The sequence below is a fragment of the Tupaia chinensis genome, unplaced genomic scaffold (genome assembly GCF_000334495.1).
Source record: "Tupaia chinensis unplaced genomic scaffold, TupChi_1.0 Scaffold000077_1, whole genome shotgun sequence".
Lineage (NCBI taxonomy): Eukaryota > Metazoa > Chordata > Mammalia > Scandentia > Tupaiidae > Tupaia > Tupaia belangeri.
The window spans coordinates 5,081,439-5,098,856 of NW_006159538.1; the positions used below are offsets into that span (position 1 = coordinate 5,081,439).

The window sequence follows — 17,418 nt, forward strand, 5'->3', positions numbered from 1 at the left end:
GATAGTGAAAGGGAAAGTGAGAAATCACCCCACCAGGGGGGGATGGCCACACTGCAATCCCTTTTCTTCCTGGGATCTTGGGCACACACGCACATGTGCCCTTTGATTTTCAAGCCACTGGGTCTGGGGCTCGGACTGCGTTTAGCAATGTGGGCGTCCAGTGACATAACCACTATACCACCTGCTGGCCCATGCAGGGTTTTCAGACCCTCGTAGACACTCAAACTGTGTGGTAGGGCAAGTGGGATGCAGTTGTTTTAACCACCAGGCCACAGGCTGGCCCTAGAAATAGAAAGGAATGTGTTGAGGTAAAAATGAGCTTAGTGTTTTGGGGGTACAGAAAATACAGAGATCCCAGGGAGGATGGCCATGCTGCAGTCCCTTCTCCTCTACTCTCCTCTCGGGATCTTGGGCACACATTCACATGTGCCCAGCATGAGTTTAAGCCACCGGGTCCAGGACTCAAACCGTGGTTGACTACATGGGAATCCAGCGACATAGCCATTATGCCAACTGCTCTGGTCCCAGTCAGCCTTTCTTAGTATTGGTTTATTTACCTATATAATATGCCTCAGGAAGGCATGATACTCAAATGAAATTTATTAGCAATAACTCTCCTTCCTAACCTACTCACTCTTGCTTTATATAGCTACCACCATTCCTCTTTTAAGCCCTCCGAAACCTTCTTGGAACACCTACGAATTTGCTCCTTTGAACACCTTACTGTAGTCATGTTTGTTTAGTCACAGACTGTGAGCTCCTTGAGAGAAGTCAAGGTACATGTTGTGTATCTAACATGTGGCCTAGTTCCTAGTGTAGAGAGGTTCTCAGTTAGTGAATAAATGAATAAAAGCTACATATAAGTTAGTTACTAAAAGTGAATTTTTCTTTAGTGCAAGAGAACAATATCCATGCTGTAGGCATTGAGCCAAACTCTTCAGTGAATTTTTATAGCTCTTAAAAACCTAGTGACAGGGGCCAGCAGATGGCATAGCACATTCTCACGTGGCTGACTCTGGTTCTAGTCCCGGACCCAATGACTTAAAACTCATGCTGGGTGCATGTGTGTGTGAGTCCAAGATCCCAGGAAAAGAATGGAGGAGAAGGGCTGTGATGTGACCATGCCCCCTGCGTGGTGATTTCTCACTGTCTCTCTCACTGTCTCTCTTTCTCTCTCTGGTGAGTACAGGTACCCTAAGGCAAAAACTCCTCAAAATTTTTAAAAAGAATCTAGTGACAAGTATTGTTTATTACTAACCCCATTTAAAAAAATCATCTTTATAGCACATTTTATAGATCCTGGTATCTCACTTCCAAAAATTTTAATATGTACCTCTAAAATATTTTATCACAGAAAATTAAGAATAATTCCTTAGTAGCACTCCACATTAAAATTTCCAATTGTTTCCCCCAGGTAACTGGTCTTTCTGAGCTAGAATCCAGTCTAGGACTCTACCTTTTAATTAGCTAAAATCTAGAGAATCTGTTAGGTAAAAGGCTCCTGTGTAGACTAGTTTCCTGTTTGTTACACTGTCCTACTGAAGAATCTAGGCCAGTTGTCCTGCAGAAGGTCCTGCTTATGGATTTGTCCTGTCCCTTCCGTTTATTACCATCTCCTCTGTAATTCCTATGAACTATAAGTTAGATTTAAGGCGTTAATTTAAGTCTCTTCTATTGATAAGAGTACACAACAGCCTGGTCCCTCCATTCGTTTGTGTTATTATTTTGACAGCATAAGAATCTCTAGCACCCCTTTAACTGTAACATAAAGGTTTTAAATATTAATTGGTAGTTCTTATCTAAATCAGTAAGTTCATTAGAGATTGCAAAATGATCACTTTTATTTCTGTCATTCCTTTTACATTTATTAGCTGGTATTCTTTTGTGAAATAGAGCTTTCCCCCTTTTAAATGAGGCTATTTGATTACTCGACATTACTTTATTTTTAATAGGAAGGAACTGAAACATAAAAGGTTAAACACTACATTAAAGTTTCATTGGGAATGAATAGTAAAAGTAGGACTTGAATACAGGTGTCTTTGATTCTGGTCTGCAAGTGGTTTTGAAATACTCTATTAAATGGGATTTTTAAAAAAGAGTCAGTATGCAACATTGTTTGCCGATATACTACAAGCTTAGAAAAATTATTCTTGAGTTTGACAGGATAGTAACTAGCCAAGCTCTTCTACTCTTCCCTCAGTAACTGCTTCTATATTCTGAAGCATTCATTTTTTTCCCCAACTAATGTATAAATCAACAGCTGTATTTTCCCATCAAGTCTATAATTTTTTTCTATTTGAAAAAATAAATAGAATAGCCTCAGTCCCAGTAAAAGTCCTGAGAATTTTCTAGATAAAGGAAAAATAAAATCAAATTTCCCAGATATTCATTTTGTTAGCCCCTACTCCCTTATTTTCTCCCTGCTGCCCTTCCAGTGCCAAGTCTATAAAAGAAGTCTGATTATCAGCCTAGCCAAGGTTGCATGCTCTGCCAAGCCACTGTGTTCCATAAGCTGGGGCCACATGGGAGGCCTGAGTTCGGTTTCTGGGCTAATCTAGAGACTGGGTACAGTGGCATGCCCTGTAGTCCTAGGGGCTCAGGGAGACTAAGGCAAGAGGATCTCGAACTCAGATCTGCCCTGGGCAACATAACAACACCTTGTCTAAAAGAGTCATGTGGACCTCTAGTCTCAGTTGGGAGGTTGAGGCTGGAGGATTGTAACATGGGAGTGTCTGTCTTTAAAAAAAAAAAAAAAAAAAAAAAAAAAAATCCTATTAGTGTAGAGTTAAATATGTTGACTTTCATGGGAGCTAGATTGGTTTGGTGAATAAGGGATATGGGGAGGACAGGAGAAAACTTGGATATATGATGTAATATGAGAGGCTTCAGAAAGTTTGTGGAAAAATGGAATTAAAATTTATTTTGGTGCAAAAATGTTGAAATCCATGCATAGTTTTTTGGTAATATGTATTTTTCATGAATTTTTTTGAAGATTCTCTCATATAAAGCTGGAAAGATTTTTTTTTTTTTAAATATGCTTCTGCAGTGCCATATTCATGTTTCTTCTGTTCAGGCATTTCTATAATCAGGCCTATCTGGGGCCTATTCTACCTGATTTTAAGCAGGATTTTGGAGTTTGTGGGTCTTGCTAAATATGAAGTGGGATGAAGGTGGGAAAACACAAACAGCTCTTGCCTAAATTACTGTCTACACTACAGTTCCACTGAGAGGCAGTTGTATGGGGGTGGGGTTTCATTTTGCTTCACCCATCCCTCCCTGGAACATCTCTCAACCCCATAGGGTTGGGTTCTAAAGGCAGTTCCTAGGACTGCAGGGGTTTGCTACTCCACCTACTGGACCATATCAGATATGGCCTTGCTCCTGCCATTAGGATCCTGTCCTGAAATCAGTAAAAAGGTCTGTGGTCAAGGTATTTGTCTGAGACTTTGAACAGAACCTAAAGTTTAAGGAGAAAAACCTGAAATAATAATATTGAATTATAGTTGTCTTTACATTCCTGGAAATGCAGGAAGTTCAAGACCAAATGATGAAGTCTTTACTTACATGGGCTATAATATACCCTTTGCATTCTGGGCAGGAATGGCAAGACAATTTTAATACACACTAAGCCTGAAAACAAATCTGAGCTGCTGCTGCTTTAATAGCGAGTATACTTGATTCAGAGTTGTCCCCCTTCTGACCTAAATCTATTTTCTAACAATACCTCCCACTGTTCCTCAGTACAGGCCTTCTGCTCCAATTACACCTGCCTCAGGGTTTCCTAACCCCTTCTGTGTGTTGTGCCTCTGAAGCTTACTTTATGCCATCTTCTTAGAGTGATACTCTCTCATTTGTGTTGCCGTTCCCTTGTTTCTGCCCATTCCGGCTTGCTCATTCATTAAAATCCAGCACAAGGGAAGCCTACAGGAAACTTTTTTCTGTCTTTTAGCCCATTGGAATCTCATTATTCTTTTGAAATTTTTACGGCTCCATTATTGCCTTACTTCCTCTTCTGTGTATGTACCTGCTGTTTGAGATGTCCTTTAATTTTATGAACACATCTCATCACCCTCAGTAGGCCATACCTTTAAGGCAGCCCGCTTATCACTCTTTGATGAAATAGTTGCTAAGCCATTACTTGTTGAGTCAATAGAATGGTAAATCTGGAAGCTAGGAATAGACTTTATTTTTTCTTAAAGAATTATTTAACTTTATTTGATGTTATTATTTCCCACTTTGATCAGAGAGAGACCAAGAAAGAGAGAGAGGGAAAGTGAGAAAGCAAGCCACCAGGTCCAGGTCTCATACCACAGTCGGCTATGTGGGAGTCCAGCATCTTTAACCACCATGCTACCTGCTGGCCCCAGGATAGACGTTATTTTTAAATTATTTTTTATTTTTAAAAATTTGCCAGTTGGCACGTGTGCTTGCCAGAGAGAAACAAAGAGACAGAGAGGGACAGAGAGAAAGCACTCCACAGTCGAACATGGTCATGCTGCTATTCCTTCTCCACTTCTCCATCCTGTCAGGATTTGTCACACACACAGGTAACTGACCTGGTTCTTCAAGCCACCCTGGGCTAGGATATGAACTCTGGTTGGCTATGTGTTACCTGGCTCCCTTAACCACCAGGATATGAAGCCAGCCCAGTTTGACATTTAAAAAAAAAATAAAAAACTTTAAAAGTTTATTTAATTAAATTAATTATTTTATATTATTTATTTAATTTTCTTTATTGTTATTAGTTTAATTTGACCAGAGAGAGAGGGTGTGTGTGAGAAAGCAAGCCACTAGCTCCTTGCTTTCTCACACCACAGTTGGCCATGTGGGAATCCAGCGCCTTAACCACCACTTGGCAGCCTCTATTTTACCTTATTTTTTAAAGGAAAAAAATGTTGTTTTCAGTAAGATGGATATCCAGGAAGTTATCACAACTGATCCATCCTGGTGGTTCGTTCATCCATGCTCAAATACTCGTTTAGCACCGGCAGTATGTGAAGTGCTATGCTAGGCACCCGAGATACAGAGATGGAGCGCTGTGCCGCATAGGCACTCACTGTTTAGGTGAGCAAGTCAGATATACCAAAAGGTAATTACGATTTAGAGCTGAAAAATGATTACAATGGGAGTGCTCTGGAGCATGAGAAACAAATGATTAACTCTGTGGGGAGTCTTAATGTTTTTGCCAAGCAGAAAAGGGATTGGAGCTGCCGAGATGAGACAACCAGGAGGGAACAGGCAATAATGTATGTAAACAATATGCATACAAGCACAAAAACGTATTTATGAAAAGTAAAAAGTTTAATGCAACCAGTTAGTATTTGAGAGCTCTAGAATTAGAGTGAGCACAGCATGCTAGTAGGTGAAATTAAGTAGTTTGAAGTCACGTTGTAAAAACTTGTGTACTCAGCTAAGGAGCATGGACTTTCCTTCTTTTTTTGCCTGCCATAGGGCATGTGCACTCACCACAGAGACAGAAGGAAAGGGAAAAGTCACCTTTTCAGGGGGTTGGCCACACTGCAGTCCCTTCTCTCCCACTCTCCTGTTGTGATTTTGGGCACATGTACAAATGCCTGACGTGTTTTTCAGGCCACCAGGTCCGGGACTCTAACTACAGAGTTGGCCGTGTGGGATCCAGTGCCTTGACCACCATACCACCTACTGGCCCTGGACATTCCCCTTTAAGCATGAGGAAATCATTGGTAGTTTTTAAGATATATGATTTCATTTGTGTAGAGTGATCATTCTGTGTAGACAGACTGGATTATGATGAAGTGGTAATTTTAAAGACTCGTAATAGTCCAGGAAGAATCAAGGACAAAGAAATAAGAGTTGGTAACTTTTCTGATCTCTGGGGCTGCCTTTAAAATGGTAATCGACTGGGAATGTGAAATGAAGATATCATTCTACAGGGGCCAAGAGTGGGACAGCAGTAGTAGAACTGGACTCAAACGGGAAAGGTCCCTCGTTTGTATCCTGAGACCTCCTTGAGCACGTTGGGCACACTCACACACCTGTGCCTGTGATTTGAGCTTAGCTGAGAAGTACTGGGATAGATTATGGCGTGAAGACCCTGTGGGGTGTGATCTCCCCTAGCCTCACTCAGCCCCAATCATGGCCACACATGTATAGAAATGCCTGGAACATGAACCTAGACCCTCCTGTGTGGATTCAGCAGTGCAGCATTACTTCTGTGTCACTGGCTGTCCCCTTGCCATTTTAAAGTTTAATGATTGATTGAGACAGGGACCCTTGACAGGGTCTTACCGTGCCATGATCCTCCCTCAGGCTTCTAGCCAGCTATTACAATGTTCAGACCATCCTGGGATCCGAACCCGGGTGCTGCCCCATATGGTCACAGTACCGTGCAGCGACACCACTACTGCGGTGGGGCCATTTGTTTGTTTTTTATAACATTTTATTGGAACATACACATATTAATTTATTTACATATTAACTATGGCTGACTTCACTTCTTGGTGGCAGAGTTGGGTAGTTTCAAAAGAAACAATGTGGCCCACAAACCTGAAACATTTACTGTCCAGATTTAAACTGAAAAATTTGTTAATCTCTGGTCCAAACTAGCAATTCTTGCTAGTAGCAAGGAGGGAAGACACTTGTCATAGTTTCTAAGGATAGTTTATTTTTGGATAAATTGTCTCACTAGTAAGTAATTGAACATTTTCTAAAACTATACCCTTATTAGCTGTTACGTTTCAGTGATTATGATCCAGAAGAAGGAAGTATGATTAATCAGTGTAAGTAGCTTTGGAAATGTGAATCTAAATTACCTACCTGGTTTTGGGGAGTATTCATGACAAACTATAGGAGGTCAAAATGTGGGCCTTGCTTACCTAGGGGCAGAATTATCTTGAACCAGCTGGATGGAGAGCTGTACAACACTATGTCACTTACCAAAAAATGAAAGAAAAAAACTCAGAGTAATGAAAGATTAGACTTAGGTTTAAGGCAACTAGGAGGCCAATTATAGCAGTAAACTGTGGCCCTTTAGGCCAAATAGGAAGAGAATGGCTCAGAGTTATTAAAGATGCACAGCTGGAGCTAAAGACTTGCCCCAGGTTATACACCATTGCATCGGGACACATCCCTCTGTACTCCCACGTCAGGAATGGTTTTCTAGAGGTTAATGCACTGGATAGCTGAAAGAGTGGTGGAAGGTTTTGTGAATTTTATCAGTAGGATTTTTCTGACTGTTGAACTACGGCTTCGCGATAGAAAGTGGTTTCCCCTCTTTGTTTCAATTTCTGTGTGTTCAGGACCTGCAGCAGAAAAGCCCTCAAAAACTAAACTGGGTGAGAAATGCCATGGAGGGGTGTGCGAGTGTGCACACACACACGTATCTTCAGTTTTAAAACCTGTCTTTCCTCCAGGTTACCCTACTTACAAAGAAAAAGTAAAGAAAAGGCCAGGAGGCCGCCCAGAAGTGATTTACAACTACGTCCAAAGACCTTTTATCCGAATGTCCTGGGAGAAGGAAGAAGGAAAGAGCCGGCATGTAGACTTCCAGTGTGTAAAGAGTAAATCTATCACCAACCTTGCAGCAGCTGCCGCAGACATTCCCCAGGACCAGCTGGTAGTCATGCACCCGACTCCACAAGTGGACGAGCTGGATATCCTTCCCATCCACCCCCCTTCTGGCAACAGTGACCTTGATCCTGATGCACAGAATCCAATGATGTGATGCTGCTGTTCTTTAAAACCATAGCATGCTACTCTTCACAGTGACGTTGTACTCTCCTCATTCTGCACTGCAAGGCCACTCTTCTTCATCGTGAGACGCACATAGCAGTGTTTAGTATTGCAGTGTAGGCTTTTTTAAAGACCAAAGGTAGCTGAATGGTTTTTAAATGAGTACAACTCTAGCATCCTGAGGTTCTGGTTATATAAATGTATTTGTTTACCAGTAGGTTTGTGAAATTGGTTCTTTGTATGGGGGACAGTCCTTTTTCAAACACCTAGGTCTTTTCAGAAGTGGTGGAACTTGGCAGCTGGGGTATTTTTCAGTCTAGATTGATACTCATCACACCCCAGATAAAATGCAAAACATTATTTAGTTGCACTTTATAAATGATGGTTAAATGGACTGTTCAAGCCATTTTATAGTTGTGATACGTAATATAACTTACATAAGTGCTTCTATCCAAGTATTCCTTCAGTAAAGTGTGTATAGTTTGCTGCCACGATGAGCAAAAAATGAGTATTTATCTCGGGCTTATCTGAATGAGTAGGATGAGAGGCAGTGCCCGTATCTTACCAGTTCACTTATCTCCAGTGCCATTTCACCCTTGCAGAGTGAGTCACATGCAGAGTGTGAACATCAGAGGTGGTTTATTATCCAGTCTGCCTTACCCTTAATCTTTTCACAGATATTTATTTACTAATGCTTTTTTTCTTAAGAGTTATGGGATAGGAAAATGAAGTGTTTGCTCTTCATTTACTAAATGATTGTAAACTCGAGTTTTTCATCCAAATAAAATTCCATTGTTTTAATGTTTCTGACCAACTTTATAATCCCCTGGACCAGATTTTTAGTCTCATAATTAGCAGATTTCCTGTCTTGTTCATGTAAGTATAACTAACAATCAAATGGTAGCTTAAGGAAATATAATTTGGTATATGTGTGATAAGGCACTTAAATTCCCTCCTAATTATAAAATGTACTACAAATTCAAGACACTATTAGAGCCAAAAAGAGAATTTTATAGGTCACCCTGGTATGCAGGGCAAAATGAGTTTACTAGGTCACATAGTACCCTGTGTTTCAGAGCCAGTTTGTGACACTAGGTCAGTGCTTTTACCATGCTGTTCTACTTAGCGAATTATTCATGCAGATTCTATTTCAAATATTCAGTGGCCCAATTCAAAAAGGAATCAACTTTAGGTGCTTTGGGTCTGGGGTCACTTCATGTTTGAAGCCAAGTACAAGAAGTAGTAGAAAGGGAGAGCAGTAAGGGAAGCATTTGTTACATCTAATCTTGAGGGTCTGAAATTGGTATGTAAGCAGTAACATCTTTGTTTTCACATACATTGAAATTGCAACCATACAGAAGTTATTTGTAACAAAGCTAAGCCAATAGCATGTGGAAATTATGCAAGTCACAGAGCTGTTACAAAGGACAGAAAGGCACTGCAAATGCTATTGGCATGGACTGTCTTTAAACACCACTGTAGAAATTGATCCAGTCTGTGGCATGTAGAATGTTTTTCTAATTATTTGGAATGAGAACAGTGTTTATAGAACAAGGGAAACATTTATTAAAAATATTTAACTGTCTAATACATTATACTTTAACCCATATTTATAGTAAAGGATTCTTACAAGGAAGAATAAACAGCTTTATGATACAATTAGTATAAGAAATATCCACATGGGGGACTTCTTTGTAGTGTAAAAACACCATACATCTGAAATGACCATTTGCATATAAAAGCTACCAATGATGCTTCTGTGCACAATGATTAAAAAATTCAACACAAACAGAATCCAAAATATACAATTAATGCAAGCTATCCACAGCTAGCCCAATAATCAATGATGAAGGAACACTGTAGCAGGCTTAGTTCCACTTTGTCTGAAGTTACACATAATAAGATTGACTTGTATCAATGGCTCTGAGATGGCTCTTATGAAATCAGTACATAAAAGCTGTTCTCTCCTTATCCAGTAAGCTTCACAGACTGTAAAACTCCACCAGTAATGCACTTTGATACTGTAGCTGTCGCCAAAGCAACATATAGTGTTTACAGCGGCCAAGGCAAGTCACTAAAGTCAACAGGGCCACCCAGCCCAGCATCTGCTTCCAGGAGGCTCATGATGACAGCCATCGCTGCTTCATCGTTACTGGGACTACTTGATCCTTGGTCATTGTCTATCATGTCTATGCCTATGTGGGGATTCTCACCTGTGGGAAGGGACAGAAACTGGTCAGTGATAAAAAAAATACCAAGCATGTCTAGATTCAATAAGCAATTCCTAAGCATATGTTTAATAAGAAAGTTATATTTAACAGTAGGGTGAGAGAAGCGGCTTTGGGGCTGCATTGCCGAAATATTTTCTTAGGATGCTGTTTTCAGAGGAAAGAATCAACTTTTTAGAAATAAGAACAAAGTGCTTAAAATTCAATACGTGCTACATTTGAGTTGACTTCATTTTAATATTACAAAAAAACCAGTTGAGGGTGTTACAGAAAGGCAAACAGGAGGAGAGAGATTAGGAAAAAGATCTAGGAAGACAAGCAGAGAAAAAGATGGGAAGGGAGAAGCAACATCTCTTAATGACTTTAAAATACCCTCCGAAAGGCTTACTGATGCCTCTGCTAGGCTTTCTCTCTGAACCTTCATCAGAGAGACTGCTCCACATGAGAGAAAACCCATGTCTAGGCTGCTCTGCTCTTGAGTTCTGGAGACAAACATGGATCCCACCAAAAGTCAACCATTGATGTTAACTTTGAAGTCAAGATGTTAAAAATTTTAAACCTTTGCTTTGTTCGCATCAAATTTATCTAGAACTAGCTTGGTTTTGTGCAGTTCAGTTCTTACACCTGACTCTCAATGTCAGAGGTTCTGCAAGCACATCACAATGGAGGTGATGAATAATGCCACTTACCAAGAATAGAAGAACTATCCGAATATGGATATCCTGGGTTCTCCTGAGCCTGCCCTGGTAGTAGGCCACTGGAAGGAATGTCTGGAGTCCCTCCATTTAAAATCTACAAACAAAAAAGGGGTACGGTATGAAGCTTTCCACTCTTAAATGAAATTTTCAGTCACTATCTTGTGCAGTGTCACCAAGAAAATGAAGGAAGCTGGAAAGAGGAAGATGAGGGGGTGGGGAGGATGTTTCAGATGCTTCAGTTTTCTACCAAGTGATTGCAAAGAACTGTTCGGAATGGTCATAGTAAGGAAAAGCCTTCCTCCACATCATCGTTTTCTCTTCATTTGATTCAGCCCACACAGGTGACTTACAGGTTGAGTAGTATCCCCAGAGTAACTTAACTGCTGAATAAAATCCCTAGGATCTTGCTGCCTGCATAGTCCCTTAAGTCCAAGGCCTAAACTTCAGTGATTCCAGTGGGGCGGTTCCCCCATAAGGGAGTAAAACAAAAACAGATGTTGCTGAGGAAGAAACAACTGGGGTTGTTACGCTGTGGAGAGAGACAGCTCTACAGTCACAAATGAACAACAAAATAACAGCAAGGCTGTCATCACCAAATACGCAGTGGGTGCCTACTTCAGTGACCTATGGTTTTCTCAAGATAGGCCACTAAGGAGAATTACGATTACTCCTTAATAGCCAAACTTCGAATTCTTGTGTCAAAATGCTTCTCACTCTTCTAAGCTCCCTTCCCCTGACTGGGGCTCCCTTGAAAAGTAACTGTTTAGAGGCAGACCCTTCAGTAGTGCTGATTTCAGGAAAAGTGGCAGTTCCCAGCCTTGCCAGTAGGTGGCATTACAACTTTATCTCCACAGTTCAACTTTTGGTCTCGGGTCCCCTTTATTTTCCCTCTCAAAAATGATTGAGGACTCCAAAGAACTTTTGTTTATGTAGGCTAAATTTATCAATGTCTATGGCAATATTTTTGAAATTAAAGCTAATAATTTTTAAAGCACCTATTACATGTTAACATGAATAATGAATAGCATTTTAATGAAATTTTTAAAAAAAGAATTAATTAATTTAAATTTGACCAGAGAAGGACAGAAAGAGGAAGTGAAAAAGCAAGCTGCCAGGTCTGGGAATTTAACCGCAGTTGGCCATATGGGAGTCCAGCGCCCTTAACCACCATACCACCTGCCGGCCCCATTGATGAAAATTGTTTTCTAAAACAACAAAAAACCAGTGAGACATGTCATCCTTTTACTTCTTTGTAATTCTGTCTGGCTTTATATATTTGAACTAGAGTCTCATTTGCTTCTCCATTCAGTATTTAGATATGCTATTTGAGTGAAGTATATGAAAGAAATACAACCCCCACAGGTATGTAGTTAGAAAAGGAAGGCAGATTTTAATCATCGTTTCAAATAACTGTGGCGTTACTCTTTAGTATTACATTAAAACTTGAAAATGGAAGGTTCTTAAAGATTCACTACATGGGCCAAGCAGGCTGGACTCCCATGTAGTTGACCACAGTTCGAGTCCCGGACCTGGTGGCTTAAACTCGTGCCAGGTGTGTGTGCGTGCATGCCCAAGATCCTGAGAGGAGAAGAGAGGAGAAGGGATGGCGGCGTGGCCATCCTCCCTGGGGGGCGATTTCTCACTTTCTATCTCTCTGTCTCTTTCTAGCAAGTACATGCACCCTTATAGCAAAAACCTCTCCCCAGAAAAAAGATTCACTGCATCAAGGAGTCGTGACACCATGTCAACGAATTTTTTGCACTCTGTCATGTTAAAATCCACTGGTGTATCTTAGCACTTGGGATGGGTCTTAGACCCCTGAGTGATTTTGAAATGTATTGGTCATTTAGAAAATACCAGTTCACTGAGTTATGCAGATCTTCCAAATGTTGACATGTCATTATATAACATCTAAACATTACCATTCATTCTTAAATGAAACTGGCTTTTATCTTTATTTATTTTTAGAAAGAATTTTTGCTACAGGGTGCATGTGCTTGCCAGAGAAAGAGACAGAAAGCGAGAAGTCACTCCCCAACGGAGATGTCCATGTTGCAATCCCTTCTCCATTTTCCTCTTGGGGCACTCATACACACATGCCTGGAGTGAGTTAAGCCGCTGGGTCTGCAACTTGAACCATAGTCGCTACATAGGAGTCCAGCAATATAACCATTATGCCATCTGCTGATCCCTTTATTCTTTTATTGTGAGTGTGTGGTGATGAATACAATAACTACTAATGTAGTTTGATGTCACTGCTCTGAATTTTGCAAAACCCAGCAGTGGTACCCCACATTGCTTTTGGTGTACATACCAACACAGTGGAGGAAAATGTTTTAGCATTATTATGAAAATAGCTTTTACAGGGACCAGCAGATGGCATAATGGCTATGTCGCTGGACTCCCATGTAGTCAACCACAGTTTGATTCCTGGACCCAGTGGCTTAAACTCATGCTGGGTACGTGTGCCTGCATGCCCAAGATCCTGAGAGGAAAATGGAGGAGAAAGCATTGCTGCATGGCCATCCCCACAGGGGGTGATTTCTCATTTTCTGTCTCTCTGTCTCTTGCTGGCGAACGCACGCACCCTATAGCAAAAACCTCAGAAAAAAAGAAATGGCTTTTACCTTGCAGACCCTTGAAGGAGTCTTGCCCTTCCGCTCCTCCAAGCCCACAGGTGACATTTATAGATGTACTGTTTTATCTGAACTTGTGTGTCCTCTGGGACCTATGGAGGCTCACTTCGCTTCCCTTTTTTAGCTTGATCCTGACTGACACAGCTACAAACTATATGGTTAATTTTTGGAGCTGCCAAATTTGGAAGTGACTGGGAAGGGCAACCTTAATTCTTGTGGGTCTGATGCACTGCTTAATGCTGCTGTCGTTTTAACTCCGCCTTGTGTAGGCTGCTTTCTTGTAAGTAGTGCTGGTGAGGACTTAGAGCAGATACACTCAAAACTTCTTTGCTAAGAACCCATTTTTATAAGCCCAAAGAAAGGGAAGGATTTTCATAATATATGCCTCAAAACTATCTGGGGCTTTATCGTGCAGAGCACAGCTTGGGTTTCTGGCAGTCGTCAATGTGAAAAGAATCAGAGGTCATAAGGACTGGATTGTCCTGTGGGGGCCACACTTAATTAGGAAGTGCTGGGAAGTCTGGATTTTGTCATCTGTGAAGTTGTGAGGTTAATATGAGAGAATGCATATGAATGTTCTCTAAGTAATATTTAAGCAAATATTGATATAGTAGAATCCTCTAATTCCAGGAAGTCAAGTGCCTAAAAGTTGGACTGAGAAGAGATGGGGAGACTACTCTGAGGAGACAGTGGATCCAGCGTGGAGGAAGGAACCAGGGTTCTACCAGGAGATCAGAGCTAGGAACAGCCGCAAGCAGAAGGTGGGGAAACCAAGTCCAGACTTGATCTATTTGGCGATATTTTCTGTTATTCTCAAGGGCCAGGCACTTGCACATATATCATCTCATAACAGGACTTCATATGCAAAGATGCTGGCTGTGCTGACCAGTATGCACCCCACTGTGGAGAAAAATAAGGCTTATTAAGTTATCTAAGTTTACGTAACTAGCACATGGCAAAGCCAGGCTTCAAACCTTGGCCAGTCTGCTTTGATTGTGCTCTTCCCCATTGACTTGTTGATCTTCAACATTTTTTGCGGGGAGAAAGACCCACTTTTGCAGAAGATACTTACAGAAAACAGAAGCTGCCTTGGTAGACGTTACGTCCTTGCCCTCTCTGCTTCCCACTTCCTCCCCATCTACCCTACGTGATAGCTCTATGGCTCTTGGTAACCTGAGCTTCTGAGGAGCTGAGTTGAAAAACCTCTGCCCTGCATTTGATGCAGTTTGTATCCTAAATCCTACCTATGTGAATTCCTAATATTCTGTGTGCATGTGTTCAGAGATGGGAGGAGAAGACTTCATATCCAAAGATGCTGATTCTTGGGATGTCCTAATCTGTAATGACATCAGGCATTATAATAGATCTATGATTTATAACTAACACGGGCCTAGGTTTGTGATTCTCTGGCAAAGATAAAAACAGGTGAGTGGTTCCTAAACCAACATATAATACCGTCCTCTAACCAGGTCTTCAGGAGGGCTGGCAATGTCAACAGCTATTTACACCTAAGGCTGTCCCATCAAAGGACACCCATGCAGGAGATTCCCAAGTACTTCACAGCTGTAAACCCCGGCTTGACTTCCAAAGCACTGTGGGTTGCTGTTTCAGTGTTGGCCCTCAACACTAATCATATGTTCTCCCTTGAAAACTCTTGGTGGAGGATGAAATGCTTTTCTGTGAGGCACTCACCAACCCTTCCCTCACGGGAACTGCTGAATTGCTCCACCAGTGAAATGGCTGACAGCTCACCATTCCTTAGAATAATCTTCACCTTCCCCACTCCCATCTTCAGGACGTCAGCAAGCCTTCCTACTCCACCAGTATGCTTTGCACCCAGCCTCCCACAGGTGCCTTACTTCAAGAGGAAGCGAGTCCAACTTGCTTCAGCAACCGCAATCCTAATTCTTTACTCTCACCCCCAGCATTTCAGAACTTGGGCAAGAGGTTCTCTAGCCTCAAAGTCATCAGCCTCACCTTCTTGCCTCCCGGGGAAGAGACATCAGGGGGAGGCGTACTTGTGATGTTCAATGGGCTGGAGCCACAGCTGGAAGGCGATGACCCTCTTATCCTGTCAGAGAAGAAAAGAGTTAGTTACATTGCCTTTTCTTTTTTCACTGAGGCTGTGTGTTTTGTTAAGGGGTGAGGGTGAGAAGGAGGATGCAGATGTAGATTAGGGATTGGCAAGTTTTTCTCTGAAAGGGCCAGACAGTGAACTAAGTTCTCTAGGCCATGGTCTCTGTTACAACTGCCCTACTTGGCCAGGGTAGCTCAAAGCAGCCATAGACAATCCGTAAATGACATGACTGGGCTTAGTGGTGTTCCAATAAAACTTTATTTACAAAAACAGGTGACAAGCTGGATTTGTTCTTCAGGCACCTGATCTAGAATGCAGACCCAGGAGTTGAGCATCTCACTGACAAAGCCCTTGGATTAGGGGCTGGATTCAGGTTGGTGAATTTCAAGTAAGTGGCCAGTTTTATTTCCTCACAGAGTCACAGAATGAGTCTGGGGAGACCTTAGAAGTTCAACCTCCATCTTTGATACCCTGAACTGGAACCCACAGGAAATGAGGAATCCTCTTGCCTACAAACAGGATTAGCTAGTGATTACCTTTAGGCAATAGAAAGTACCAATGTAGATCTGCCACACCCCCCCCCCCCCCCCCCCCCAAAAAAAAGCCCAGCAGTAGTAGCAGAGACAGCAGTAGCAGTAACAGCAGGCTTCTAAGGCAGAGGGTGTTGAAAATGTTCAGGCCTTTTTCAGCTAGCACCTCCCTCTGCCTGGTAGGCTTACAGAAGGAAAGACTTAGAGCTGTAAACGCACATAACCTTGTCAGGCTGACAGACCTCAGGAAAGGAAGCCATGGCTTGCCACTGGCGCGAGAGTTTAGGGAGAATCTGGTGGCTGTGACTGCTGTGTGACTATCAGGGGCCACTGCTCCACTGTCTCGCAGTCTGCTCTCGATTTGTGAGTGACCCAGTGCTGTCTTTCGCCTGCGTTATAAGCTCCTCAGAGGCAGCACACACCTCTGTATCCTGTGTGCTTAGCATACCTAGAGGCTACTAGTTGCTTACTGAAGAATTCCCCACTGTCTCCCGCTGTCGCTGCTTATGTCTGTAAAACCATCATTCTGGCCCAGCTATGGGAGGCTGGGGTTTGGTTCCTGGACCAACCTGAACAGGCAGGGTGAGGGAGTGTGCTCCTGGTCCTGACTGAGAGGCTGAGGCAGGAGCATCGTGACATGGCAAGTCCCTGTCAGAAATATCTGTCTCTTGGGATCAGCAGATGGGGTAATGGTTACATTGTTGGATTCCCACATAGTCAACTGCGGTTCGAATCCTGGACCCAGTGGCTTAAAATTCACATGTGCGTGCCCAAGATCCTGAGAGGAGAATGGAAGAGAAGGGATTGTAGCGTGGCCATCCCCCCTGGGGGGTGAGTTCTCACTTTCTGTCTCTATATTTCAATGTCTCTCTGGCAAGCACATGCACCCTATAGCAAAAATCTCTTTAAAAAAAAAATCTGTCTCTTCCTTACTCAAAGCAAAACAAAAAAAGCTCACTATTTTCCCAGGTTCCTCATCTAAGAAATACCTTTTCATTATTTCTTATTCCATCTGCAACATCTAAATAATTGATTTCTTTTTTGACAGCATCACACTGTCACAGACTTCATGCCTGGGTTCTCAAACATGCTTGCTTTCATCTCTTCCTTCAGTCAAACATCACAAAGCTTAGCCCTTTGGACACCTGCTTAGAACAAGGTCTTAGAGTTTTCTTCCCAGTCCAACTGCTCAGCATCTTCTAGGATTCATAACCTCCCATCATAGCTCTCTGACTCTTTCCTACACGAAGACTGCCCAGGTCAGTGACCTGCTTCTTGACTCTGGATGCCACTCACGTGCCCACTCGAGACTGGGGCTTTTCCGGGGAAACACCCACCCTCAGGTAAACCCTTCCGAAGTGCAAGTTCAAATGCTGCTCCCGTTAGCCCAAGCACTCTCTTTTTCCTATTTTCATTAGAAAGGGAAAACAAAATTCTCAAAGATTTTAAGGATCTTCAAGTCCAGGACTCTGATAAGATTCTTGCATGGTCTCAAGCCAAGCCCAGGGAATACAGTGGCTGGTCAGCACCTGATTGTAC

The 17,418-nt window shown here is 42.1% G+C and overlaps 2 protein-coding genes across 30 annotated transcripts in view; one reads left to right on the top strand and one right to left on the bottom strand.

Annotated features, from left to right (window-relative positions):
• Window positions 1–8,511, top strand: part of BTBD10 (BTB domain containing 10) — a 79,418-nt gene extending 70,907 nt beyond the window's left edge. For all 10 annotated transcript variants that reach the window (XM_006142543.3, XM_006142551.3, XM_006142549.3 and 7 more), the window contains one exon: window positions 7,392–8,511. In XM_006142543.3, the coding sequence (XP_006142605.1) occupies window positions 7,392–7,702 (311 nt within the window). In that variant the 3' untranslated portion in view covers window positions 7,703–8,511. The remainder of the gene's footprint in view (window positions 1–7,391) is intronic.
• BMAL1 (basic helix-loop-helix ARNT like 1) overlaps window positions 8,230–17,418 on the bottom strand; it is an 81,343-nt gene continuing 72,154 nt past the window's right edge. For all 20 annotated transcript variants that reach the window (XM_027768715.1, XM_027768714.1, XM_027768708.1 and 17 more), the window contains 3 exons: window positions 15,250–15,343; window positions 10,628–10,730; window positions 8,230–9,923 (listed from right to left, as the gene is read on the bottom strand). In XM_027768715.1, the coding sequence (XP_027624516.1) occupies window positions 9,763–9,923; window positions 10,628–10,730; window positions 15,250–15,343 (358 nt within the window). In that variant the 3' untranslated portion in view covers window positions 8,230–9,762. The remainder of the gene's footprint in view (window positions 9,924–10,627; window positions 10,731–15,249; window positions 15,344–17,418) is intronic.